The 27,775-nt window shown below is 38.1% G+C and overlaps 1 protein-coding gene across 4 annotated transcripts in view; it reads left to right on the top strand.

The window, feature by feature from the left end:
* The first annotated feature begins 597 nt into the window (after window positions 1–597).
* TUBGCP5 (tubulin gamma complex component 5) overlaps window positions 598–27,775 on the top strand; it is a 72,114-nt gene continuing 44,936 nt past the window's right edge. Inside the window, exons 1-7 of one of the 4 annotated variants that reach the window (XM_061135483.1) lie at window positions 598–911; window positions 3,110–3,163; window positions 3,285–3,393; window positions 22,106–22,202; window positions 22,630–22,709; window positions 23,095–23,230; window positions 27,199–27,313. In XM_061135483.1, coding sequence (XP_060991466.1) covers window positions 766–911; window positions 3,110–3,163; window positions 3,285–3,393; window positions 22,106–22,202; window positions 22,630–22,709; window positions 23,095–23,230; window positions 27,199–27,313 — 737 coding nt within the window. In that variant the 5' untranslated portion in view covers window positions 598–765. Of the gene's footprint in view, window positions 912–3,109; window positions 3,164–3,284; window positions 3,394–22,105; window positions 22,203–22,629; window positions 22,710–23,094; window positions 23,231–27,198; window positions 27,314–27,775 lie in introns of those variants that run through there. The other 3 variants (XM_061135481.1, XM_061135482.1, XM_061135484.1) reach the window with 3 other exon arrangements.

Genomic DNA, 27,775 nt, shown 5'->3' with positions numbered 1-27,775 from the left:
TTTCTGTTGTTTACAAACCACCCAGTCTATGGTATTTTGTTATGACAGCCCGAACAGCTAGAGTAATGCAATGTAACAAACCGCATGAAAACCTAGTAGATCCCTAAAAGAAAAAAAAAGTTAAACGTTTTATGCAACAAGTCTTGAAATGGTTATGAGCAATCCTTTACATAAACAGTTTAAAAGTACAGTTTTAATTACGAACAGCAACAAAAGCACTACTCCACTTTCAGGCAGTGTTGCTTACTAAGTCCTCCTTGGCCCACTGGGAGTCACTGGGGGGAGCAGGAGGCAAGGCGCTCGGCCTGCGTGCGGGACAACGCTCTTTCTTTACACCTGCTGTAGTGTGCGCCACGTAGTGAGGCCCATGCAGGCAAAGCGGAACCCAAAGATCGCTGGATATCACCTCTAAGAGAAACCGAATGACGGGCAACTGACGAATCGTGGTACCAAAAAACTGCGCAAACCGGTACATCGAACGAGAAGTGGCTGCTGTCAAAACATCAGACGTTAGGCCATCAACGAAAGTCAGTTAGAGACTATTATCAATAAAATTAATAACTGCTTCTCCTTTGATGATATTCCTAAATTTAATCAGATGAGACTGGAGAACACACACACAACCCTGCCACGACGAGAACCAGACCCAAAGCTCAACGTGACTGCAGCGCGAACTCTCGCGAGGGCGATCCGCAACGCGGCGGCAGCTCGAACTCGCGCGAGAGCTGGCGCGACCTCGCGAAGAACGGCGGGAGCGCGGGAGGTATGGCGTCCCTGCCGCAGTCCTGGAGTCGGCTGGATAGACGACAAGAGCGCGACGTGCGCGAGCTCGTTCGCCTTGTGGCGGGCGTCCAGGACGAAGCGGACCCCAACTTCCAGCTCGCGTTGCACTTCGCCTGGTCCAACTTCAGGTGTGGACGCGGCATCGCAGCCGGGGAAGGGAAGGGGTCTGGCGAGTTGTGTTGCACGACCGGCAGAGTCCCCGCGCTCTTTGCCGCTCCAGCAGCTTAATGCCTTCGTGCCTGCTGGGTGCCCGAGACGGTGATCAGTTCAGTTCAGTCGCTCAGTCGTGTTCCACTCTTTGCTACTCCGTGGACTGCGGCACGCCAGGCTTAGCTCAAACAATGGGTTGTGGGTTGCTGAGGGTCGTCCTCCGATCTTTCTCCTAGTGAAGAGTTCTGTCGATCCGGTTCCCTGCTCTGCCCACTGCGCTTAGCGCGGGCCCCTGCCCATCAAACAATTTTTTGAGTGGTTGATGATTAAAATTTTAGAGCAAAATAATGGTCACACCCTATTCTCACTGACTCCTTTTCTGCTCGGACCACTCCGTATTTCTCTTACTCTGCTCTTCTCCAAAACGCGAAGCATAACACATTGAATAACTTATTTGTTGTTACTGTTTGTCTCCACCCCCACCATCAGGCAGAATACAAGCTCCACCAGAGTAGGGATCTTCGTTTGTTTTGTTCGTTTCTTATGCCAGCACCTAAAACAGTTCTTGGCATAGAGTATTCGAGGCCATCTAATGCAACTTTTAATACGGTTTTTTATTTAATTAATTTTTAAAGATTTACTCAGATTAGGTACTTAGGTGAAATCAGAGCTATCATTTTTCTTATGGGACATGTAAATCAGTTATGATCATTACCTGTAATGAAATTATTATTAGAAGAATGGTAGTCATTGTTAATCTTCTGCCTGTTTAATGTCAGTAGAAGTCTTCTTGAATGGTAAACAGTTTTTCAAAATCGGTAATCTTTTTATCAACCTTAATGATGATAGGTAAAGTGCCCACATGGTTTATAATAAGAATAGATGAGTCTAAATGGCCCCGTTTTTGAAATAAAATACTCAATTCTTAAGTGTAACAAATATAACAATTGCTTAATAGATGATATTCAGAGAATAGGTCATGTTCAGAGAATAGGTCATATTAAGAGAAACGTAAATGTCCTATCCCAAATAATTTTTCTATTAGTATATCTAAATGACAGTAGGTAAGCGGACATCATTTTAGAGTTAGGAGAGACATTAGCAGTTACTAACTCCTTTTACACATTGAGAAACTAAATTTATACGTAAAATGGTATTCCACTCAGCCATTTGCTAGGTTAGAATTAGATATTTTATTTAGTAGTGTAATTTACTTCTTTTAAGTACAGGTTGTGTGGCTTCCACTAAAAGATGGAAAACAAGAGTTGAGTGAGCTACACTGTAATTTTGTGATGCTTTAATCCATCAGAAAAATGAACAATTCATATTTATATTTTTAAAAATTGAGGCCACATTCTAGGCCTTATAAATTCACAGACGGGTGCAATACAGCTTCTACTCTTAAATAAGACAGACAGAAATTATTACATATGATGTAGAATAGGACTTCTTAACCTGAGGGTCTGAATATATTAATAGTAGAATTCAGTACAGATTTGGACAAGAAGAAAATTACATTAACCTCTAGGTAAAAAGTAGCATTTCCTTCAATTATGAGTGAAAGCAACAAGAAGTAATAACTTATGTATGACTGTGTCACCAGTAGAAATCACATATTTCACTATCATAATGTAGTTACTGCAGGTATTTCTAATAAATCTTCTTTACTGTTATGTAGTTATGAACCCACTTCTAGATCTTGTTATTTAATGTTTTAACAAAGAAATATGTCTCACTATATCACAGACTTAAAAAAAAAAAAAATATTTAAAAACTGTATTTCAGTATGCTTGGCTTCCTTTCTGTTTCATTTGATCCTGAGACAGGATCCCTAGGATTCATGGGGCTTCGCAATGGCATAAAAAGATTAAGAAACGCTGCTAACAGGGATGTGCCATGCTGAACTCACACACAGGGCGTTATGGAGAGACAGGGGACCAGAGGACAAGGGGACAGTTGGGGAAACTCAAGGCAGTCTGTGTCATAAGGAAAGGACGCTTGAGCAGTCTCAGATTCACTTGTTTGCATGGATGGCAGAGATGATACAGGGAGAGAGGTGCTCTCACTGGAAACATACCTGAGTATAGGGTGTTTGAGGGGGAATGTGTTGGACTGTGAGACTGGTCTACTTAGCTTTATGACACAATTGATATAAGAATCACATTTTCTCTTTTAGATTTCATCGTTTCTTAGACGTCAATAGCCACAAAGTAGAAAAGACAATAGAAGGGTAAGTCAGTTTATATGTATATATATGTGTGCATGTTCAGATATCTTTGTATTTTCTTACAGACTTTTTTATTAGTATAGCTTTAGAGTTACTAGTTGATTTTTTTTTTTTAACATTCTAGGATCTACGAAAAATTCATCATTCATTCCGATCTCAGCAAAGCTGCTAGTTGGAAGAGATTAACTGAAGAATTTCTAAATGCATCACTTCCAAGCATAAAGGAACTCAAGGTATGCTATATTGTGAAATCTCTGCTGTATTTTACTGTTTCTAATCTGATTATTGTCAGCCTGTATCTAATAACATTTAGACATTCATTCTGTTTTACAGTTGTCCACCAAGTAGAATCACCATCTCATGGAAATTGACATAAAATCCACTGTGTCTCAGGCTTGTGATTAAAGAAGTATCATGTTGGCCCCAACCTACTGTGGAAATTGAGATCAGAGATTGGAAGAAATAATAGCATTTCTAGCTTTCTTAAAACTTTTCAATGACTTCTCAGCACTTTGCAATATAATTATTGGTATATTGCTCACTAGATGCCAGGTGCTGTTCTAAGCTCTTTTATATTCAGTCATGTGTCCCTAAGACCACCCCTTAGGCTCAGTGATTCACTAGAATTCACGGAACTCCAGAAAGAAAACTGCTATCCTTATTGTATGGCTTATTGTAGTGAAAGAATACAGATTTTAAATGATCAAAGGGGAAAGGAATGGGGCAAAGTCCAGGAGAAACCAGGCACAAGCTTCCAGATGTCCCTTCCCAGTGAAATTGCATAGGGATGCACTTAATTTTTTCAATGACAAAATGTTGCAAACCAGGGAAACTCCCCTGAGTCTTGATGTTCAGGGTTTTCTTGGGGGTCAGTCACATGAATATGCTTAGCTACTCAATCTCCAGCACCCCCAGAGGTCAAACCAAGGACTTCAGGCCTGCAAAATTATTCACCATAAGTCACATTGTTAGCATAAACTGTCTGGTCAGACTGATATAGTGTGGCCCAAAGACTGGCATACAAATCCACTCTACTAGCAGGGTATTCCAAGGGCTCGGAGGATATCTCAGGAGCCAGTCAAGTGCCAGTCCTGAAGATCTTTGAGATGTGCAGGGTTTGGACAACCCAGTCCTCCCAAATTAACTCTTTGTGCCTACATATATTAAGTCAGTCTTCACAGTTGTTGGGGAGTAGTCTGTTACTGATAGGCTTTCCCTTTGTTTACACTGAGTTGGTGACTTAAGAAAGAGCCTTAGATAATTTTTAAAACTGTCCATCAATTTTAGGAAGGGCTATAAAGGTATTTCTGGAAGAGAGAGAACTGCAGTGCTGTGAATTCATGCCCTAAGGATTAGTAAAACACTTCCGTGTATTGTTCCTGCAAGGACCATCTTAAAAAAGGAGACACATCTTTTTTTACGTCTCTTCTTGATTCACGTTGTGTAGCTTTCTGGGTGGACTGTAGAGCTTAATAATTTAGGCACTTAGTCTCACTTAGGCACTTAGTCGTGTCTCACTCTTTGCAACCCCATGGACTGCAGCTCGCCAGGCTTCCCTGTCCTTCACCATCTCCTGGAGTTTACTCAAACTCATGTCCATTGGGTCAGTGATGCCATCCAGCCATCTCGTCCTCTGTCATCCCCTTCTCCTGCCTTCAATCTTTCCCAGCATCAGGGTCTTTTCCAATGAGTCAGCTGTTCGAATGTGGCCAAAGTACTGGAGCTTCAGGTTCAGCGTAAGTCCTTCCAATGAATATTCAGAATTGATTTCCTCTAGGACTGACTGGTTTGATCTCCTTGCAGTCCAAGGGACTCTCAAGAGTCTTCTCCAATACCACAGTTCAAAAGCATCAATTCTTTGATGCTCAGCCTTCTTTATGGTCCAGTTCTAACATCAGTACACAACTACTGGAAAAACCATATCTTTGACTGTATGAATCTTTGTTGGCAAAGTAATGTCTCTGATTTTTAATATGCTGTCTAGTTTGGTCATAGCTTTTCTTCCGAGGAGCAAACATCTTTTAATTTCATGGCTGCAGTTACCATCCACAGTGATTTTGGAGCCCAAGAAAAGAAAATTTGTCATTGTTTCCACTTTTTTTCCTTCTATTTGCCATAATGTTGGGACCAGATGCCATGATCTTAGTGTTTTTTGAATGTTGCATTTCAAGCTAGCTTTTTTCACTCTGGTCTTTCACCCTCATTAAAAGGCTCTTTAGTTCCTCTTCACTTTCTGCTATTAGAATGGTATCATCTGTATATCTGAGATTGTTGATATTTCTCCTGACAGCCTTGATTCCAGCTTGTGATTCATCTAGCCCAGCATTTCCCATGATGTATTCTGCATTTAAGTTAAATAAACTAAGTGAAGCATATAGCCTAGGCACTGTGACACCATAAATGAAGAATAAACATAGTGGCAAGTGTTTTTAGTGCATTTACTACATGCCAAGTCCTGTTCCGTTAGCCCCATGAGACCATCAGTACCTGCTGGTTCTGTCATTTTTTTGCCAGGCAGATCTCAGTTTCGTCTGTACCAGTGAAAATACCAAAGTGGTGCAGAAAATTAAATGAAAAGCTGAGTGTCACTTCTGATTTCTATTTTGAACTTTTCATTGGCCATCTCTTATTATTTTTCTGTACACCCTGACCTTAGGGCTCACTGAATACAGTGGAACCATATTCCCTAATTCTTCTGTGGCACATCCTGTGTCCTGTACCTGACTTTCCCCTTCTGCCTAAGGAATCTCATCATTGATTATCAAAATTCAAATACTGTCTATAGATTCTATATATTTAACTTTTTATTGTGTTTGTTATTGTTTATTTCCTATCTCCTCAATAGAGTTTTACAGGTGTGGGGCTTTGCTTCTGATTTGTTCTCAGCACCTAGAAGAGAGTAGACAATAGATACTGTGGGAATAATGTGTCTATTCTTTTCAGCCTTGCTATTCATCTCTGTCCTTGGCTCCTGCCCCACTTTCACAGGCAGAGTTGATTGCCCTTTTCTCCTTTGCTGTGGCATTTCTGACATGTATGTTGGAGTGGAACAATAACTTCATATTTTTTTTCAGCTTTACTGATATACGGCTTACCATAGAATTCTTCCATTCTGAATGGAGGAATTATTTTTAGTAAGTAAACAGTTATGCAACCACAGTTCAGTTTTAAAACATTTCCATCATTCCAAAAGTTCTTTTTTTTTTTTTCTTTTTTTTTTCCAGAAGTTCTTCTTAAGTCAGTTTGTTTTTTTTTTTGCAATCGATGCCTGCACCTCAACCCCGGACAACTACTGATCTAATGATTTTTTCAGATGTCATTTATATGCCTCTGTGATGTTGATTCAGTTCTTTTAACCATTTTAAAATTGGATTGCTTGTCTTATTAAATTGTCAGAGTTGTTTGTGTAGTTCTCATGCAAGTTCTTCATCAGGAAAATGATGTACAAATATTTTCTTCTAGGCCCTACCTTGTCTTTTATTTTATGGGTGGTTTTTTTGAAACTCAAAAGTTTTTAGTTTTAGTGAAGTCCATTTTACTTATCATGCTTTTGATGTCATATCTTTGCCTAACCCAAAGACATAAAGACTTTTCTTTGATGTTTTCTTCTAGTAGTTTTAGTACTTGCATTTAGATTCATGATCCATTTTGAGTAAATTGTTGCATATGTTGTGAGGATAGGATTTACAGTTTTTTGGTTTTTGCCTGAATATATTTATCCATCCTATTACCATTTGTTGAAAAAACTATTCTTTTCCTTTTGAATTGTCTTGGCAACTTTGTCAAAATTGACACGTAATTTTGACACACAAATTGACCATGTATGTAAGGATTTACAAGTTCTCAATCATTTCATTAATCTGTGTACCTATCCTTACACAAATACCATACTGTCTTTGTTACTGTATGTTACTCCAAAGCCTTTAAGCTTTGGAATTGGGTGATAAGAGTCCTCCAATTTTTTTTCTTTTTCAAAATTGTTTTGTCTATGTTAGAGCCTTTGAATTTCCATACATATTGTAGGGTCAGCTAAATTTCTGCAAAAGCCAGGTGGATTTTGGCAGGGATTGCACTGAATCCACAGATCAATTTGGAAAGTATTGTCATTTGTTAGGTTGAATTGTGTCCCCCAGAAAGATGTGTTCAAGTCTTAGCCCCTGATATCTTACTGTAGGGTCTTTGACAATGTCAGCAAGTTGAAATGAAGTCAAACTGGATTAATTCAGTGATTGGTATCCTCATAAGAAAATAGAAATTTTAACACAGAGACGCACATGGTGTTTGTTACACTATGCAGTGGAAGAGGCAGAGATTGGAACAATGCGGCTACAAGTCAAGAAAGGCCAAAGATTGCCAGCAACCATGAGAAGCTAGGAAGAGTCAAGGAAGAAATCTTCCCTTGAACCTTCATATGGAGCATGGACTGCCAGCACCTTGACTAAGACTTATAGCCTCCAGAACTGAGAGAGAGTAAAATCTCTTTTGTTTTAAGCCACATGATTTGTAATATTTTGCTAAGGAAGCCTTAGGAAACTAATACACAATCTTACCAATATTATATCTGTTAATCTGTGAATATGGACTGTTCATTTACTTAGATCATTTAAAATGTTTTTCATCAGTTTTATTTTTTCACGTACAAATCTTGCATTTCTTTTACATGTATTTCTAAATATTTTATTCTATTTGGTGCTATCATGAATGGAACTTTTCTTCTTAAATTCATTTGCAGTTTGCTTATTATTATTTCACCTAGCCTTTCTAAACTCATTTATTCTAGTAATTTTCTTCTGAATTCCTTAGTATTTTCTACACACAGGATTGTGTCGTCTCTGAATAAAGACAGTTTGACTTCTTCCATTCCAGTGGGAGTTTTTTTTTTTTTTTTTTTGTCTTATTGCAGTTGGTCCAATACAATGCTGCCCAGAAGACAAAAGTCCACATATTTGCCTTGTTCCCATCTTAAAGGAAAAGCTTTAGTTTCAGGTTTTTCATGGGTGTGCTTTATCAGAAAGAGGATATTCCTTTTTATTCCTAATCGACCACAAGGTTCTTTTGTGTATGTGTGAATTGTCAAATCTTTTTCTATGTCTTTGAGATATTCCTATGTTTTTTGCCTTGAATTCTATTCATATGCCTTAATAAGCTCAGACTACCATAACAGAATTACCACACACTGATCTTTCAGTGACTTAAAAACAAAATTTATTTCCTTACACTTTTGGAGACTGGAAATTAAGAGCAAGGTGCTGGCCAGTTCAGGATTGCTGGTGAGGACTGTTCCCAGTTTATAAGTGGCTGCCTTCTCTCTGTGTCCTCACGTGAAGAGAAGGAGCTCTCTGGTCTTATCCCATTGGACCAGTGCTCCACCCTCAGGAGCTGATTACCTCCCAAAGGCCCCTTCTCCAAGTACCATCGCGTTAGGAGTTAGAGTTTCAGCATATAAATTGAGGGGGATATTGAAGAAGTTTGAAGTGAAGTTGCTCAGTCATGTCTGACTCTTTGAGACCCCATGAACTGTAGCCTGTCAGGCTCTTCTGTCCATGGGATTTTCCAGGCAAGGATACTGGAGTAGGTTGCCATTTCCTTCTCCAGGGGATCTTCCCAACCCAGGGATTGAACCTGGATCTCCTGCATTACAGGCAGACTTCTTACTGGCTGAGCCATGAAGGAAGTCATGGGGGATATAGTCAGTCTTTAATATATAATATATTACATTCAATGAGCTTTGGGTGTTAATCTGATTTATTTATGTGTGAATTGAGAAGTACATTGCTACTTACGGTCTTTTTCAAGACTATCCTGGCTTATACTTTGTGTGATCTCTCATCTTTGCCCATAAACTCCATTGGCCAAAAATGTGTGGTTGTCTTAGGCTTACTCTAGTCTCTGCTGTGCATATCACAGCCTCTAGTCAGCCCAAGACATGAAGATTAGCAAGCCCCCTTTTATTGTCTTGCATTCAGGAGCTCCCTGATAAACCCTCGACTGTTCTGCTGGCACACTGCTTGCCCAGCTGCAGGCCTGCAACCGCTGGCTCCCCCACTCACTTGCCCCTGCTATCGCCACTAAGACAATGACAACAAAGCTGCCAGTTTTCGCTTGTGTCCTGCCCTGGCTAAACTACCACTTAATAGAGCTGGTGGGAGAGAGGAGACAGCTTTAGGCATGTATGTATCAAACTCATTCTGTTCTTACCTGAGGTTATTTTCACAAATAAACACTCTACATTTGTATGCCTATGCTTGACAAGAGCACTGAAATGGTTGTCTCTGGTAATTGGTCCAGACTTAACATTACGTTTTGGGGAGAGGATTGAAGGCAACTTTCCTCCAGGCTTCCTTGGTGGCTCAGACAGTAAAGAGTCTGCCTGCAGTGCGGGAGACCCAGGTTCAATCCCTGGGAAGGGATTGGGAAGATCTCCGGGAGAAGGAAACGGCTACCCACTCCAGTATTCTTGCCTGGGAAGTCCCATGGCCAGGGGAGCCTGGCAGACCACAGTCCATGGGGTCACAGAGTCAGACATGACTGAGTGACTTCATTTTTCCTCCATCATGCCAGAAGTGAATGTCTAACCACACTTTATTTAGATTTATAAGTAGGTATACATATAGTTTCCATAGGCGTTACTCAGTAAATGACACTTTACCATCCTCTAGGCTTGAAAAAGTGTTTGGCAAAGGAGAACTTCCGATTGTTAATTATAGAAGAAACAAAGACTTTGGCATATCTGGAAAAAAAACCCGCTGGAACTAAGAAATCTGGCTCTTTGTAGCTTTGCATTTCAAAGGATGTGAAAGAGGAAAAGTTATTTCTGATTTTGAGATCCAGGATCACTTCAGCTGTAATAAATGTGCAGCACATGGGCCTGCTTCTTTCAGTGTGTATGTATCCCCTGACTCCCATAGAGTGGCAGGGATTGTGCAGGTTTTCATAAGACAGACTGTGAAGGGACATGCGACTAATACGAGATGGAGCTCCAGCTCTTTACTTTCATCTCTTTGTGAAGAGGTAGCGTCGTTGTTGTTTAGTTGCTTAGTCGTATTTCATATCCGTACGTAACTGCTGGAAAAACCAAGCTTAGAATATACAAACCTTTGTGAGCAAAGTGATGTCTCTGCTTTTTAATACGCTGTCTAGGTTTGTCATAGCTTTCCTTCCAAGGAGTAAATATCTTTTAATTTCATGGCTGCAGTCAACCTCCACGGTGATTGTGGAGCCCAAGAGTGTAAAAGCTGAAACTGCTTCTACTTTTCCCCCATCTATTTGCCATGAAGTGATGGGACCAGATGCCATGATCTTAGTTTTCTGAATGTTGAGTTTCAAGACAGCTTTTTCACTATCCTCTTTCATCCTCATCAAAAGGCTCTTTAGTTCCTTTTCACTTTCTGACATTAGAATGGTGTCATCTGCATATCTGAGGTTGTTGATATTTCTGCCAGCAATCTTGCTTCCAGCTTGTGCTTCCTCCAGCCCAGCGTTTCTCAGGATGTACTCTGCATATAAGTTAAATAAGCAGGGTGACAATATACAGCGTTGACGTACTCCTTTTCCTATTTGGAACCAGTCTGTTGTTCCATGTGCAGTTCTAACCTTTGCTTCTTGACCCACATACAGGTTTCTCAAGAGGACAGGTAACATGGTCTGGTACTCCCATCTCCTTAAGAATTTCCCACAGTTTGTTGTGATCCACATAGTTGAAGGCTTTAGTGTAGTCAATGAAGCAGAAGTAGATGTTTTTCTGAAATTCTCTTGCTTTTTCTATGATCCAACAGATGTTGGCAATTTGATCTCTGGTTCCTCTGCCTTTTCTAAACTCAGCTTGTACACGTGGAAGTTCTTGGTTCATGTACTGCTGAAGCCTTATGTGAAGGATTTTGAGCATAATCTTGCTATCATATGAAATGAGCACAATTGTATGGTAGATGGAACAGTCTTTGACATTGCCGTTGTTTGGGATTGGAATGAAAACTGACCTTTTCCAGTCCTGTGTCCACTACTGAGTTTTCTAAATTTGCTGGCATACTGAGTGCAGCACTTTCACAGCATCATCTTTTATGATTATAAATAGCTCAGCTGGAGTTCCATCACCTCCACTAGCTTTGTTCATAGTGATGTTCCTAAGGGCCACTTGACTCCACATTCCAGGATGTCTGGCTATCAGTGAGTGACCACATCATCGTGGTAATCCAAGTCTTTAAGACCTTTTTGTATGATTCTGTGTAATCTTGCCACCTCTTTTTAATCTCTCCTGTTTCTATTAGGTTCTTACAGTCTCTGTCCTTTATCATGTCCATGCTTGCATGAAGTGTTCCCTTGAATATCTCCTGTTTTCTTAAGAGATCACTAGTCTTTCTCATTCTTTTATTTTCCACTATCTCTTTGCATTGTTCATTAAAGAAGGCTTTCTTATCTCTCCTTGCTGTTCTCTGAAACTCTGTATTCCATTGGGTATATTGTTCCCTTTCTCCTTTGCCTTTCATTTCTCTTCTTTCTTCAGCTATTTGTAAAACCTCCTCAGACAATCACTTTACCTTCTTGCATTTCTTTTCCTTTGGGATGGTTTTGGTCACTGCCTTCTGTACAGTGTTACAGACCTCCTTCTGTATAGTCCTTCAGACACTCTGTCTACCAGATCTAATCTTGAGTCTATTTGTCACTTCAACTGTATAATCATGAAGGATTTGAATTAGGTCGTACCTGAACGGTTTTCCCTACTTTCTTCAATTTTAGCCTGAATTTTGCAATAAGGAGTTCATGATGAGAGCCACAGTTAGCTCCAGGTCTTGTTTTGGCTGACTGTATAGAGCTTCTCCATTTTTGGCTGCAAAGAACATAATCATTCTGATTTTGGTGTTGACCATCTGGTGATGTCCATGTGTAGAGTCATCTCTTGGGTTGTTGGAAAAGGGTATTTCCTTTGACCATTGTGTTCTACTGTTAGCCTTTGCCTTGCTTTATTTTGTACTCCAAGGCCAAACTTGCCTGTTGTTCTGGGTGTCCCTTGCCTTCCTTCTTTTGCATTCAAATCTCCTATGATGAAAAGGAGATCTTTTTTTGTTGTTAGTTCTAGAAGGTATTGTAGGTCTTCATAGTGTAGTAGTAGTCCTATTTGCTCAGTCGTGTCCAACTCCTCGCTACTCCATGGACTGTACCCTGCCAGTCTCCTCTGTCTGGAATTCTCCAGGCAAGAATACTGGAGTGGATAGACATTCCCTTTTTCAGGGCATCTTCCTGACCCAGGGGTGGAACTGGGATCCCCTGCATTGCAGACAGATTCTTTACTAACTGAGCCACCAGGGAAGCCCCAGTGGGTCTTCATAGAACTGATCAGCTTCATCTTCTTTGGCGTCAGTGGTTGGGGCATAGGCTTGGATCACTGCAATGTTGAATGGTTTGCCTTGGAAGTGAGCTGAGATTATCCTGTTGTTTTTGAGATTGAACCCAAGTACTGCATTTCTGACTCCTTTGTTGACTATTAGAGCTACTACATTTCTGTAAAGGGATCTTGCCCACAGTAGTAGATAAAAATGAGATTCCCAAGTGGCTCAGTGGTAAATAATCTGCCTGCCAAGCAGGTGATGTGGGTTCGATCCCTGGGTCAGGAAGATCCCACAGAGAAGAAAATGGCAAACAACTCCAGTATTGATGCTTGGGAAATCCCAAGGACTGAGGAGCCTGGTGGGCTACATCCCATGAGGTTTCAAAGAATCTGACACAACTTAGCAACTAAACAACAAAAGTAGATATAATGGTCATCTGAATTAGATTCTCCCTGTTCCCATCCGTTTTAGTTCAGTGATTCCTAAGATATCAGTGCTCAATTTTGCCATCTCCTGCTTCACCACGTCCAATTTACCTTGATGCATGGACCTAACATTCCAGGGTCCTATGCAGTATTGTTCCTTACAGCATCAGACTTTAATTTAACCACCGGACACCTCCACAGCTGAGTGTCATTCCCACTTTGACCCAGCTGCTTCACTCTTACTGGAGCTACTAGTATTTACCCTCCACTCTTCCCCTTCATGAATCACAGCCTTGTTGTTTTGAAGTGACTTGTATAACTCAATGAAGCTATGAGCCATGCTGTGCAAGGCTACATAAGATGGAAGGGTCATAGTGAAGACTTCTGACCATACAGCATCCCCAGGACAAGGAAATGGCAACCTACTCCAGTATTCTTGGCTGGAGAACCCCGTGGTCAGTATGAAAAGCTTAAAAGATATGACACCAGAAGATGAGCCCCCCAGGTTGGAAGGTATCCAGTATGCTGCTGGAGGAAGAACAGAAGGCAGTTACTAATAGTTTCAGTAAGAGGAAGCATAAAAGAACAATTAGCCCATGTTATAATTAATTGAAGTGCAGTTAAGCTACAACACTGTGTTAGTTCCAGATGCACAACACAGTGATCTGGTATTTCTAGTTACCGTGTGTCACCATACACAGTTATTGTAATATTATTGACTGTTCCCACTAGTATTCATTTCTTCCCCGTGATGACTCATTTATTGTGTAAGTGAAAGTTTGTTTCTCTTCCTCTCCCTCACCTATTTCACTCATTCCCCATCCTTCTCCTCTTTGGTTAGCTGCTATTCTCTGTATCTTTGACTTTGTTGCTGTTTTTTTATATTTGATTTGGTTTTGTTCATTTGTTTTACTTTTTAGATTCCACATATAAGTGAAATGATGCAGTCTTTGTCTTTGTCTCTCTGACTTATTTCACTTAAGCATGTTATCCTGTAGGTTCATCCCTACTGTCAAAAAAGTCAAGATTTCATTCCTTTTAATGGCTGAATAATAGTCCATTGTATTTATATGCCACTTCTTTTTTATCCACTCATCTATCTGTGAACACTTAAATTTCTTCCATGTCTTGGCTGTTGTAATTATACTATGATGAGCATAGGGATGATGCATATATTCTTTCAATTTAGTGTTTTTGTTTTCTTCACATAAATACCAAAAGAAGTGGAGTTGTTGGATCTTACGGGGTTGGTTGTTTGTTTTGGCCGCACCATGTGGCTTGCAAGATGTTAGCTCTCCAACTAAGGACTGAACTTGGGCCATGGCCATAGAAGCCCAGAATCCTAACTACTGAACCCACCAGGGAACTCCCTATTTTTATTTTTTTAGGATGCTCCATACTGTTTTCCATAGTGACTGTACCAATTTTCATTCCCACCACCAGTGTACAAGACTTCTTTTTTTTTCACATCTTTTCCAGCACTTCTAGTTTTCTTTTTCATAATGACCATTCTGACAAGTGTGAGGCGATATCTCACTGTGATTTTAATTTGTATTTCCCTTATGATGGCTGATGTTGAGCATATTTTCCTGTGTCTGGCCCTTTGTGTGTCTTCTTTGGGAAATGTATATTCAGATCCTTTGCCCACCCCCCTTTTTTTTTTATTAGTTGGAGGCTAATTACTTCACATTTCAGTGGGTTTTGTCATACATTGACATGAATCAGCCATGGAGTTACATGTATTCCCCATCCCGATCCCCCCTCCCACCTCCCTCTCCACCCGGTTCCTCTGGGTCTTCCCAGTGCACCAGACCCGAGCACTTGTCTCATGCATCCCACCTGGGCTGGTGATCTGTTTCACCCTAGATAATATACATGCTGTTCTCTCGAAACATCCCACCCTCACCTTCTCCCATAGAGTTCAAAAGTCTGTTCTGTACTTCTGTGTCTCTTTTTCTGTTTTGCATATAGGGTTATCATTACCATCTTTCTAAATTCCATATATATGTGTTAGTATGCTGTAATGGTCTTTATCTTTCTGGCTTACTTCACTCTGTATATTGTTTGCCCATTTTTTAATCTGATTTTATTTTTTTATGTTGAGCTATGAGTTCTTTGTGTATTTTGGATATAAACCCATTTCAGGTACATTGTCTGTAAGTATCTTCCCACATTCAGTAGATGGCCTTTCACTTTGTTATTATCCTTTGTTGTATAAAAGTGTTTAAGTGTGATGTTGTCCCAGTTGTTTATTTTTCCCTTTGTTTCCCTTGCCTGAGAAGCATCCCCCAAAATATTGCTAAGGCTGCTGTCAAACAATGTACTACCTGTTTCTTTTTCAGAGTTTTATGGTTTCAGGTCTTATATTTGATTTTTAATCCAGTTTTAATTTACTTTTTGTGCATAATGTAAGAAAGTTGTCTGCTATGATTGTTTTGCATGTAGTTGTCCAGTTTTCCCAACACCATTTATTGAAGAGGATGTCTTTTCCCCATTGTATATTCTTGTTTTCTTTGTTATAGAATAATAGACTGTACAGATTTGGGCTCAGCTCTGGGCTCTCTGTTCTGTTCCATTGATGTGTGTGTATTTTTGTGTCAGTATCATGCTGTTTTGGTTACTGTAACTTTATAGTGTAGTTTGAAATAAGGGAGTGTGATACCTCAAGCTTTGTTTTTCCTTTTCAAAATTGTTTTGGCTATTTAGGATCTGTTGTGTTTCCATACAAATTTCAGAATTATTTGTGGTAGTTCTGTGAAAAGTACCATTGGTATTTTGATAGGTGCATTGAATCTGTAGATTGCTGACTAGTGTTGCCATCTTAACAGTATGAATTCTTCCAATACGTAACAACCGTAGATCTTTTCATTTCTTTGTGTCATCTTCAGTTTCATTCACCAGTGTGTTTTTTCCAAGTATAGTTATTATACATTCTTAATTAGAGTCATTCCTAAGTATTTTTATTCTTGATGCAATTGTAAATGGGATTGTTTTCCTAATTTTTCCTTCTCATAATTTGTTGTTAGGGTATAGAAATGCAACAGATTTCTATATATTAATTTTGTGTACTGCAACTTTAGTGAATTCATGAAATAGTTCTAATAGTGTTATTGTGGCATCTTTAGGATAATATATATATATATATATATATATTATCATGTCATCTGCAGTAGCAGTTTTACTTCTTCCTTTCCAGTTTGGATTCCTTTTATTTCTTTTCCTTTTCTGATTGCTGTGGCTAAGACTATGTTGCATAGAAGTGACAAAATTGGTCATGCTTGTCTTTTGTCCGATGTTAAGAGAACATGCTGTCACCTTTGAATACGATGTTAGATGTGGGCATATCATATGTGGCCTTTATTATGTTGAGGTGTATTCTTTCTATACATGTTTTTTTCACAAGTTTTTATCATAAATGGATATCGAATTCTGTCAAAAGATTTTTTCTTCTTCTGTTGAAATGACCATATAATTTTTATTTTCCAGTTTATTAATGTGATGTATCATATCAATTTGCAGATTTGAATCATCCTTAATCCCTGGGATAAACTCCGGTTGATCATGATATATGACCCTTTTAATGTATCATTTGAATATTTTGTTGAGCATTTTTACATCTGTATTCATCAGTGATTTTGGCCTTTAATTTTCTTTTTTTGTGTGATATTTTTCTCTGATTTTGGTATCAGGGTGATGGTGGCCTCCTAGAATGATGTCAGAAGTGTTCCTTCCTTTGTAGTATTTTGAAATAGTTTCAGAAGGATAGATGTTGACTCTTCTTAAACATTTGGTAGAGTTCATCTGTAAACCCATCTAGTCCTGGACTTTTGTTTGTTGGAAAGTTCTTGGTTACCAGTTGGATTTGATTACTGGAAATTGGTCTGTTCATATTTTCTATTTCTTCCTGATTCACTTTTGGGAGACTGTACATTCCCAGGAATTTGTCCATTTCTTCTAGATTGTTCATTTTATTGACATATACATCTTTGTGTAGTGTCTTATTACCCTTTGTATTTCTGTGGTGTGGATTATAACTTCTCCATTTCTGATTGTATTGACTTGGGTCTTCTTTCTTTTTTTGGTTAGTCTGATAGATTATTAAATTTGCTTATTTTTTCAAGGAACCAACTCTTAGTTTCATTGATCTTTTCTATATTTTTGTCTCTATTTCATTTATTTTTGCTGTAAATCTTTATGATTTTTTTCCTTTTACTAACTTTGGGTTTTATTTGTTCTTTTTCTAGTTCCCATAATGAGGTTATGTTGTTTACTAGATAGTTTTCTTTTTTCTGAAGTAAGATTGTATTGCTGTAAACATCCCTCTTAGAACTTCGTTTGCTGTGTACCATAGATTTTTGAATCATATTCTTTTTTCATTTGTCTCTAGATATGTTTGATTTCCTCTTTGATTTCATCAGTGACCCATTGGTTCTTTAGTAGCATATTATTTAGTCTCCCATGGTTTTGTTTTTGGTTTTTTGCAATTTTTTTTTATTGTAGTTGATTTCTAGTCTCATAGCATTGTGGTCAGAAAAGATGCCTGAACTGATTTTTAGTCTTCTTAAATTTACTGAGTCTTATTTTGTGTTCTATGTGATCTTTCCTGGAGAATGTGTATTCTGCTTTTTTTGGATGAAATGCCCTACATATATCTGTTAAGTCCATCTGACCTAATGTATCACTTAAGGCCAGTGTTTCCTAATTTATTTCTGTCTAGATGATCTGTCCATTATGGATGGAAAGACGTCCCCTACTATTATTGTGTTACTGTCATTTTTTTCTATGTTTGTTATTTGATTTCTGTATTTAGGTCCTCCTAAGTTGGGTTCTTGTGTATTTACAGATGTTGTATCTTCTTGGATTAATCCTTTGATCATTATGTAATGTCCTTGTTTCCTTTTGCAATCTTTGTTTTAAGGTCTCTTTTGTCTTATTTAAGTATTACTACCACAGCTTTAATTGCCATTTGTATGGAAATCCTCTTTCCATTTCCTCACTTTCCATCTGCATGTTTCATCTTTAGATCTGAAGTGAGATTCTTATGAACAGCATCTATATGCATATTGTTTTTGTATCCATTCAGTCACACTTTGTCATTAGATTGGAGCCTTTGTAGTCTGTTTATATTTAAAGTCATTGTTGAGGGAATTCCCTGTTGGAGAGTGGTTTTGCTTTCACTGCCCAGAGCATGGGTTCAGTCCCTGGTCAGAGAACTAAGATATGGCAAGCTGCACAGCACAGCCACAAATAAATAAGTGATAGGTGTGTTCTCATTGCCATTTTGTTAATTGTTCTGGGATTTATTTTTGGTTGTCGTTCATTTCTTCTTTTGTTCTCTTTTCTTGTGATTTGATGACTATCTTTAGTGTTAATATTTGGATTTCTATCTGTGTGTGTATGTGTGTATTATAGGGTTTTGGTGTGTGATAACCACGAGATTTTTATATAGCAGGCTTTATATATTCATGATTGTTTTAAGTTGCTGATCTCTTAAGTTTGAACACACTTCACAACCCTGTGTTACCCCCCAACATTTGTTTTTGATGTTTTAATATTTTCTATATTTTTGTTTTGTATATCCCTTAATTACTTATTGTGGATATAGATCATTTATCAGAGGAGCCTGAAGAGCTACATTCCATGGGGTCACAAGGATTTGGACACAGCTGAATGATTAATACTAATTACTTATTGTAGACATAGACCATTTTATTATTTTTATCTTTTAACCTTCCTACTAACTATATAAGTGGCTGATTTACTACCTTTAATGTATATTCATCTTTACCAGTGAGACTTTTCCTTTTGTAATTTTCTATCTCTAGTTGTGGCCTTTTCCATTTAAAGAAGTCCCTTTAACAATTCTTGAAAAGCTGGTTTGGTGCTGCTGAACACTTTAAGCTTTTGCTTATTTGTAAAACTTTTGATCTCTCCTTTAAATCTGAATGTAGCCTTGCTGGGTAGAGTATTCTTGGTTGTAGGGTTGTTTTTTTTTATTCCATCACTTTAAATGTATCATGCTACTCCATTCTGGGCTGGAAAGTTTCCACAAAAAGCCAACTGATAGCCTTAAGGGGATTTCTTCAAAAGTAACATTGCTTTTCCTTTACTGACTTTAAGATTCTCTCTTTAGCTTTAATTTTTTGTGTTTTAGTTACAGTGTATCTTGGGGTGGATCTCTTTGGGTTGATCTTGTTTAGAACTCTGTGTTACTGAGCTAGATGTCTGTTTCCTTTCTCATGTTAAAGAATTTTTCAGCTATTATCCCTTCAAATAAGTTCTCTGCCCATTTCTTCTTCTTCAGGGACCCCCACCCCCACCATAATATAAATGTTAGTATTCTTGACATTGTCCCAGAACTCTCTTGAACTATCCTTGTTTTAATTTTTTCTTCTGTTCAGCTTGCATGATTTCCAGTACTCCATCTTAATACTTCATTGATCCATTCATTCCTCTATATCATCTCATCTACTATGAATTACTTATAGTATATTTTTAATTTCAATTATTATATTCATCACCTGTGTTTGGTTTTTCTTTGTGTTTTCTAACTTTTTGTTATGCTTCTCATTGTGTTCATTCTTTCTTCTCTCAAGTTTGGGAAACTCTACCAGGTAGATTGCTTATCTCCGCTTTGCTTCTTTTTTTTTTTTTGGCATCTTGTTCCATCATTTGGAACATATTTTTCTGTCACCTCATTTTCCCTGATCCTCTGTTTTTATTTCTGTTCATTAGGTAGAATGCTCATGTTTCCCAGTTTTGTAGAAGTGGCCTTATGTAAGAGATGTTTTGGGTCCGCGGCAGAGCACTGCCCTCTGTCAGCAGAGCTATTTGCTCTATGAGTATCCCCCCATGGGCTACATGGACCCTTCCGTTGTGGGCTGGCTGTTGTAGGCACAGTAGCACATAGGGCTGATCCTTAGCACAGTTGGCTGCACGAGCTGGCCTCATCTAGGTCTGCCAGTTGCTGGGGGGCAGTGCTGGCGCCTGGCACAGCTGGCTTCAGGACCCAGGAAGGCCTGTGCTGGTCCACTCCTGGGTGAGTCTGGTCCTGAACACACTGCTCGTTGGGCCTTGGTCTCCACATGGCTGGCAGCCTGCCTGGGGGTCCTAGGATTGTTGCTGATTGGCTGTTGGGCAGGTAAACCCCTTCTGCTAATAGGCTGGAGAAATACTCCAAGGTGGTGCTTGCTCGCACTCATGTCCTTGCAGCTCTCCAAGATGGCTGCCACCAGCATCTGTGTCCTCAGGATGCTCTCCAAGATCAGCAGGTGGGTTTGACTGAGGCTCCTTTCAAATTGCTGCTTATGCCCTGGGTCCTAGAGCATGTGAAATTTGTGTGTTCACCCTTTAAGAGTGAAGTCTATTTTCCATAGCCTTCTGGGTCACTTGAATATAAGCTTTACTGGCCTTCACAGCCAAAAGTTCTAGAGGCTCATCTTCCCAGTGCAGAGCTCCAAGGCTGCGGAGCCAGATGTGTGGCTCAGACCCCTCACTCCTTGGGGAGAACTCCCATCTGTCGGAGGATAATTTTAACTGGGCGCATGGATCTTGACTATACCATGTCCCCACCTCTTACCCATCTCACTGTGATTCCTCCTTTGTTTCTTTAGTTGTAGAAGATGTTTCTGCTAGCCTACAGGGGTATAGGGGTATTCTCACCAATCATTGTTGTTAATTGCTAAATCATGTCTGACTCTTTTGCAACCCCACGGACTGTAGCCCATCAGGCTCTTCTGTCTATGGAATCTCCCAGGCAAGAACACTGGAGTGGGTTGCCATTTTCTTCTCCAGGGAATCATCCTGACCCGGGGATTGAACCTGCCTCTCCTGTGTTGGTAGGCAGATTCTTTACCACTGGGCCATCATTCTCACTATTAGTTGCTCTGTAAATAGTTGCAGTTTTGGTGTGACTATAGGAGATGAGCTTCCCAATGCACCATCTTAGTCTCCTGTATCATCTAAATATTAACTTCCAGAGTCCTAACTGTTAGCAGCAGTCTTTTTTCCTTAATTCCATCAGTATGTTGTTACTAATACATGAAACTATAGTTTCAGGTGTACAGAGTCCTTTCAGAATAAGCAATCTGATGGAAGTGATTACCACAAAATAATAGATTTATATATTGGGAGTTATTTTCTTCAAGTATTTACATTTTAGACCACTTTTCTCTATGGAATTAAAGTTTCATTTTTGTTTTTCTCTTTTTGGTCAAAGGAAGTTAAGGCATTTCCAAGCAGAGAAATTATCTAAAAAAAGGCAGCTCTTGCAATCCTACTGGCCATACATTGCCTTATACCTAGGAAAGTTTTCCAGATGTATTCTGTGTCCCCAGCATCATTGGGTTATAGGAATACAGAATAAGCAATACATGATCATCACTACCCAAGTAGTTATTGAATAGCTACTTAGTTATAATTAAGATAAACCCTATGAAGATGTACATGAAGTACCACACATTATATAATAGGGAGAAGTCACCTGAAACTTCCCTTCCATTCCTTGAATTTGATTCATCTCCTCTCTCCTTTCCATGCATAGTTTAGAGTGCATAGTTTCTATGCATAGTTTGCTTATTTGGAGTGTTTTTAACTTTGACACCTTTTTAAATGTGATTTTTATAAATGCAATTTAAGTTTTGAAAAAGCATAGAAGTTGAAGAATAGTAAGAAGAACGTCTGTGTACTTTTTGTTCAGGTTCACCAGTTGGTATCCTTTGATCCAGAACATTCCTCACCATTTTTTTTCTGACCTTGACATTATTGAAGAGAGCAGGCTAATTATTTGGTAGCTTGTCCTTCAGTTTAGGTTTTTCTGACAGTTCCTCATTATGATTCAGGTAGTGCATTATTGCACAGGTTCCTCTATCTGTACATGTTTGAACTATAAAAGCAAGTTAAGAGATTGAAAATATTTAGGTATGATTGTTTTCTTGAAGCACACAAAAAAAAATTGGGGACATAATTATTGTGAGGTAATCTGGTTTTTTTTTTGAGGGAGGGGCCTACACCAAATTGGCATACAGGATCTTAGTTCCTCACCCAGGGATCAAACCCGTTCCCCTGGCAGTGGAAGTTCCAAGTCTTAACTACTGGATGTCCAGGGAAGTCCCGGGGTGAAGTTTTGTTTACTCAAACTAGTTTAGAAAGCTCTTACCAACCTCAGTGATTCATATTTTTCATTTCTTGTTTTAAAGACAGATGTACATTATTCCATACTATCACTTCTTCTGTCTCTGTCTGATTCTCCTTCGAACAGCAATTATGTGGAAACACCAAGAGATAAAGAAATGGGTATGTTACCAAATAAGAGAGAAATTGGTTTTATGATATAATTACTAGACATTGAGAGTTTATAAAAAGTTGTAAATAAATGTGTGAAATAAATATTTCTATTGTCTTGAAATGCAATTGTAATTGTAAATTTTCATATAAAATATAAATTATGACTTTTAAGTTAAGCTACTTTCAATTATGTAAAGAGAAAAATCAGAACTGAAGATAAAAAATTAAAATTTTAAATATATTAGAATGTCAATTTATTGAGTGTTTCAGTATTTTTGAACTTTCATTTCTCAAGTGTGTTTTATTTTGAGTTTTGCTAAACTTTTTACTATAATTTGGGGTTTCTTTCCCATATATTTCTGATGTTTCCCATATATTTCTGATATTTCCCATATATTCCCGATAAAACTGATGAGATTCTTCTGTTATATTTTAGAAAAGAAGGATGATTTTGACTGGGGAAAATACTTGATGGAAGGTGAAGAAATTGACCTTGGCCCAGATGTACACACACCGGTGAGTGGCAGTCATTTTGCTATGTAAATACACCCCAGGTTTTTTAGACTATTTTTATGGGTCCTTCTGCCCATCTTATCTAAAATAGGAACACTCTTCACTAAATTAGAATAGTTTATTATGGAATTTTTGTTAAGATTTTGCACCAAAATACTGGTACTAGAAAGTTGATCAGAATGAATATATATATCCCTTAAGGAGCTATAAATCTAGGGATTTTTGCCACCAGAAATAATTTCATCCTGTAATAGTAACTTTCAACATGTAGAAAGTTTCATTTGATATAGTTTTTGCTTTTCTTCTGAAATTTTCATAATCTTTTAATCTAAATAGGTCCATTTGTTAGGTGCTCTAAGGTTGAGGTATATTTCCTTCTTTTAATCAGAATTGGTCTGAAGAAAGTGACGATGAAAATGATCAACAGTCCTTAAGCAGAGAGGACTCTGGGATTCAGGTGGACAGGACACCGTTAGAAGAACAAGATCAAAACAGAAAACTGGGGCCTCGAGTCATCTGGAAAGGTACTGTGTGTTCTCGAATGCTGGCATCTCTCTGATAGAATTCTCTAAGAGGAAAGGCAAGCTTTGAGAATCAGTCCCATGTGATTTATAACATTGGTAAGCTCTGCCTTCCTAATAAAACAAACCTTTTTAAACCATTGGCAGATCTTCTGTAATGCATTATAAGTATTATAACTCTATAGAATTAATGTTGAAAAGGCATTTACAGTGCAATTTTGGTCTTTTTTAATAGGTCTGAGAACTTTGTTAGTCTTAAATGGTTTGTTTATATTTATACTGAAGAAAGATTGGCTTTGCTAAAGTTGTTATTCAGTTGCTCAGTTATGTCCAACTCTTTGTGACTCCATGGACTGCAGCATACCAGGCTTCCCTGTCCTTCACTGTCTCCCGAAGTTTGCTCAAACTCATTATCCATTGAGTCAGTGATGCCATCCAACCATCTCATTCTCTATCATCCCCTTCTTCTCCTGCCTACAGTCTTTCCCAACATCAGGGTCTTTTCCAATGAGTTGGCTCTTTGCATCAGGTAGCCAGAATATTGGAGCTTCAGCTTCAGCATCAATCCTTCTGATGAATTTTCAGGATTGATTTCCTTTGTGATTGACTGGTCTGATCACCTTGCAGTCCAAGGGACTCTCAAGAGTCTTCTCTAGGACTACAGTTTGAAAGCATCAGTTCTTCAGCTCTCAGCCTTCTTTATGGTCCAACTCTCACATCCATACATGACTATTGGAAAAACCATAGCTTTAACTAGACAGATTGATGTCTCTGCTTTTTAATACGCTGTCTAGGTTGGTCATAGCTTTTCCTCCAAGGAGCAAGCATCTTTTAATTTCATGGCTGCAGTCACCCTCCAGCAGTGGTTTTGGAACCCAAGAAAATAAAGTCTGTCACTGTTTCCATTGTTTCCCCACCTATTTGCCATGAAGTGATGGGGACAGACGCCATGATACCTAGTTTTTTGAACGTTGAGTTTTAAGCCAGCTTTTTCACTCTCTTTTCACCTTCATCAGAAGCTTCAAAAGTTAGTGATTAAATAAAAGAAAAATATCTTACACAATTTAATTTTAAATTTTAATGCTTTTTCTGTTTTTAGTGAAAAAGTATGATTTGGTAGAATCTAGAAAGAGCGAGAAACAACCTTAGAGATTAGAACATCTAACCCTACTTCTCATTCTATAGATAAAAAGCAAAGATGTGGTTACAGTGGTTTCATCATGTGCACAGCTGTGAAGCTGACTCCAGAAGCTGGGCTTTCTGACCTGGCCCTGGTCATTGTGCCTGAACCTTGCCAAATGCACATGAAGTAGTTAAAACTGACTTAGCGTGCTAACAATTTTCTGGTTTCTTTCTCTTCCCTTTCTTTTCATTATTGAGTTGGACCTTTAGGGCAGAATGTGGATTAATCAGCTCAATGTCATGAACAGCAGCCTGTGCAGGGCCTTTTGGTTTAGCTTATTGCTGCTCATCTGCTCTTTCTGATTCTCACTCCACTTTCTCTGCCAGCCCAGTGACAGGCTCTTCTAATGTATTTGATATCTGTTCTCAAGCACATTGAGGTCTTGTAAAGTACATTGTGTCAATTGGTTGTATTTTATTTTAAAATTACATGCTGATACTATGCTGTGTGTAACCTCTGTTCTTTTGGCTCTTTCCATTTAACTGTTTTAATCTGTCCATGTTGCTCTATGAACATGTTTTCTGTTGCTCTAATGGCTACATAGGATACTGCAGTTTGCAACACCACGCTTGTGTTACTGCTTCTCTTGTTGATAGGCCTGAGCTGCCTTCTCCCCGTCTCCCTGGTGCCATGCCCATTTTGTGGACATGGCCCACAGTCTCATCCCTACTGATGAGAGCACCCACTTTGATTTGGTTTGCTATTTTCATCTGTGTTTGTCTGACTACTCAGGATAAGTTCTTCGGATCCCTTGGCTCCCTCAGGCTTGCCCCTTATATGATGTGTCCACTGATGTCCTTTCCTGGCTTTTCTTTGGAGTTTCAGGTCCTTTCTGCCCATCCCCACCAGTCGGAGTTCTTGGTATATGTAGATAGTAATTCCAAGGTTTTATACATCCCTTGGTCACCTGTTAACATTTTCATGGTATCCTTCAAACAGAATCTGATTTTTAAAAGTATTTTATTGTACTTAAATCTGTAAATTTTTCATGATATGAATTTGGACCTTGGTATTTTTCTTTATGAAAACATTCCCCTGTATTTTCCTTCTCTTTGCTCTTTTATAGCTTTTGTGTAGCTCTTCAGTGACCACCAGATCTTCTCTTATATATGAAGTGAAGAACAGCTTATTTTTCTCCAATGTCAGGAGCAAATTTCCCAGCAGTGTCTAGTGAACAGTCAGTTCTTTCCACATTGCTTTGTGGTTCTAAAATTTTTGTATATTGATACACTTATTTCTGAATATTCAGTTCTCTGTCCTGAGTGTGAGTTATGGAAGCACAGACTGTTTATATGTCTATGTAATGTGTTTCAACCCACAGAAGGCAAGTTTTCCCTTCACCTCCTTTACTCTTTTTCAAAATTGGCGTAGCTATTTGTAGGTTTTTACTCTTCTCTAGACATTTTGGGAGCAGTTTGGTAAGTTCCTTTTTAGAAATCCAGCTGGAAAAAAAAAAATCTACCTGGAATTTTTATTGGGATTGCATTGAATTTATAGATTTAGCTTGGGGAGATTTGACATCTTCTCTGTGGAAATATGTATATTTATTCTAATTCTTTTATGTCTTACTATATTTTAGTAATTTTCTTTGTTAAGATCTTGAGTGTTTGTTGACTTCTATGTGTGTTAATAGTTGTTATGATTAATAGTGTCATTTTTTGTTTTATTTATTGCTGATGTAGGGGGACACTTGGTTTTTGTAAATTGGTTTTTTTCCCAGCATTCTTACTGAACTCTTGTATTACTTATATGTTGTTAATTCCCAAAATATTGGGTTTTTTGAATACATGATCAGTCTTCTTTGCAAATATCGACAGTTTTATCCACTACCAGTTCTTATATCTTATTAATGAAATGTTAACCATGTCTCTTTTTGGCCAACCCTCTAGTCTGCAGAGGAAGCAGTAGCAATGGGTGTGGATTTCCTGGAGTGGTTTTTATCCCAAGAAGGTTGCCCATGAAATTCCTTAGTTAAGTGTGATGGTTTTGGTGTAGGTTCTGGATATGTGGCCTTTGCAAAATTAAGACTTTTATTCCTGTTTTTCTGGGAATTTTTAATCATAAATAAATATTAAACTTTATCAAATGCTATTCTTTATCTGTGAGGTAATTCTATAATTCATCTATTTTGCTCTACCACTTTACTGATAGATTTTTTTGATAGTGAATCGTAATTGTATTCCTGAGCTAAACTTCTTTTGACTACATCGTGGGATTGGGTTATTAGCTTTTTTAAACTGGAAATTTTTAATCTTTATTCTTTGATGAATTACTTTTTCATATTATGTCTTCATTTGGTTTTAGAAGCAAGGTTATATTAGCCTCATAATGTTAGGTAGCTTTCCCTTTTTCTGTTTTCTGCACCAATCTGTATAAGTTGGCTAATCCTTCAAAGCTTAGTACTAGTCCTAAGGCTTTGGGGGTGCTTGGAAACATCTTTAGTTACCATTTCAATGTCTTTCATGGTTATTAAACTATTCAAATATACTGTCTGTGTTTTTTTATTCATGGGATCATTTTAAGATTGAGTAACTTTTTTAATTTGTAGCAATGACATTAATTAAATTTTGTATATATGTCTCTTTATAGTTTTAACTGATTTTATATATATATATATATATTTTTTTTTATATATATATATATATAGATGTTGTCAGATAGCTGTTATTTTAAAGAGCTTTTTTCAATTGAATATTTGAATGGAATCCTAAGTCTAGGTATCATAGCAAAGTTGATCAAGTATTCTTAACTCTTATAACTTAAATGTAACTAAATTTCTTTCCACTAGATGAGCCAGATGCCCGAAGCTGGTTGGAACAGCATGTAGTTCATCAGTACTGGACAGTCAGGTCCTCAAGATTTCCTCATAGTTTACATTTGCATTCCAATCTAGCTACTGTCTGGTAAGAAGCTAGTTTTCATTTCATGTGTTGATAGAAGAAACTTTGATGTTTTAATATTTGGTTTTGAGTTGTGATTTAAATCAAGTAGTTCCTTAAACTTTTTAAAAATTGAAGTATACTTAATTTACAGTGTTGTATTAGTTTCAGGTATACAGTTATGCATACATACATTACATGTGTATGTGTATATATTTTTTTCAGAGTCTTTTCCACTGAGTTATTACAAGATGTTGAATATAGTTTGTTGTCCTATGCAGTAGGTCCTTGTTTACCTGTTTTATATATAGCAGTATATATGTTAACCCCAAATTCCTGATTTATCTCCACCTGCACCCCTGTTATCCCCTTTGGTTACTATAAGTTTGTTTTCTATGCTTATGAGTACATTTCTCTTTTGTAAATAAATTCATTTGCATCTTTTTTTTTTAGATTCCACATATAAGTGATATCATATGATATTTG

The sequence above is a fragment of the Dama dama genome, chromosome 33 (genome assembly GCF_033118175.1).
Source record: "Dama dama isolate Ldn47 chromosome 33, ASM3311817v1, whole genome shotgun sequence".
Lineage (NCBI taxonomy): Eukaryota > Metazoa > Chordata > Mammalia > Artiodactyla > Cervidae > Dama > Dama dama.
The sequence above is the reverse complement of the archived record's forward strand: the minus strand, read 5'-3'. Positions and strand labels throughout refer to the sequence as shown.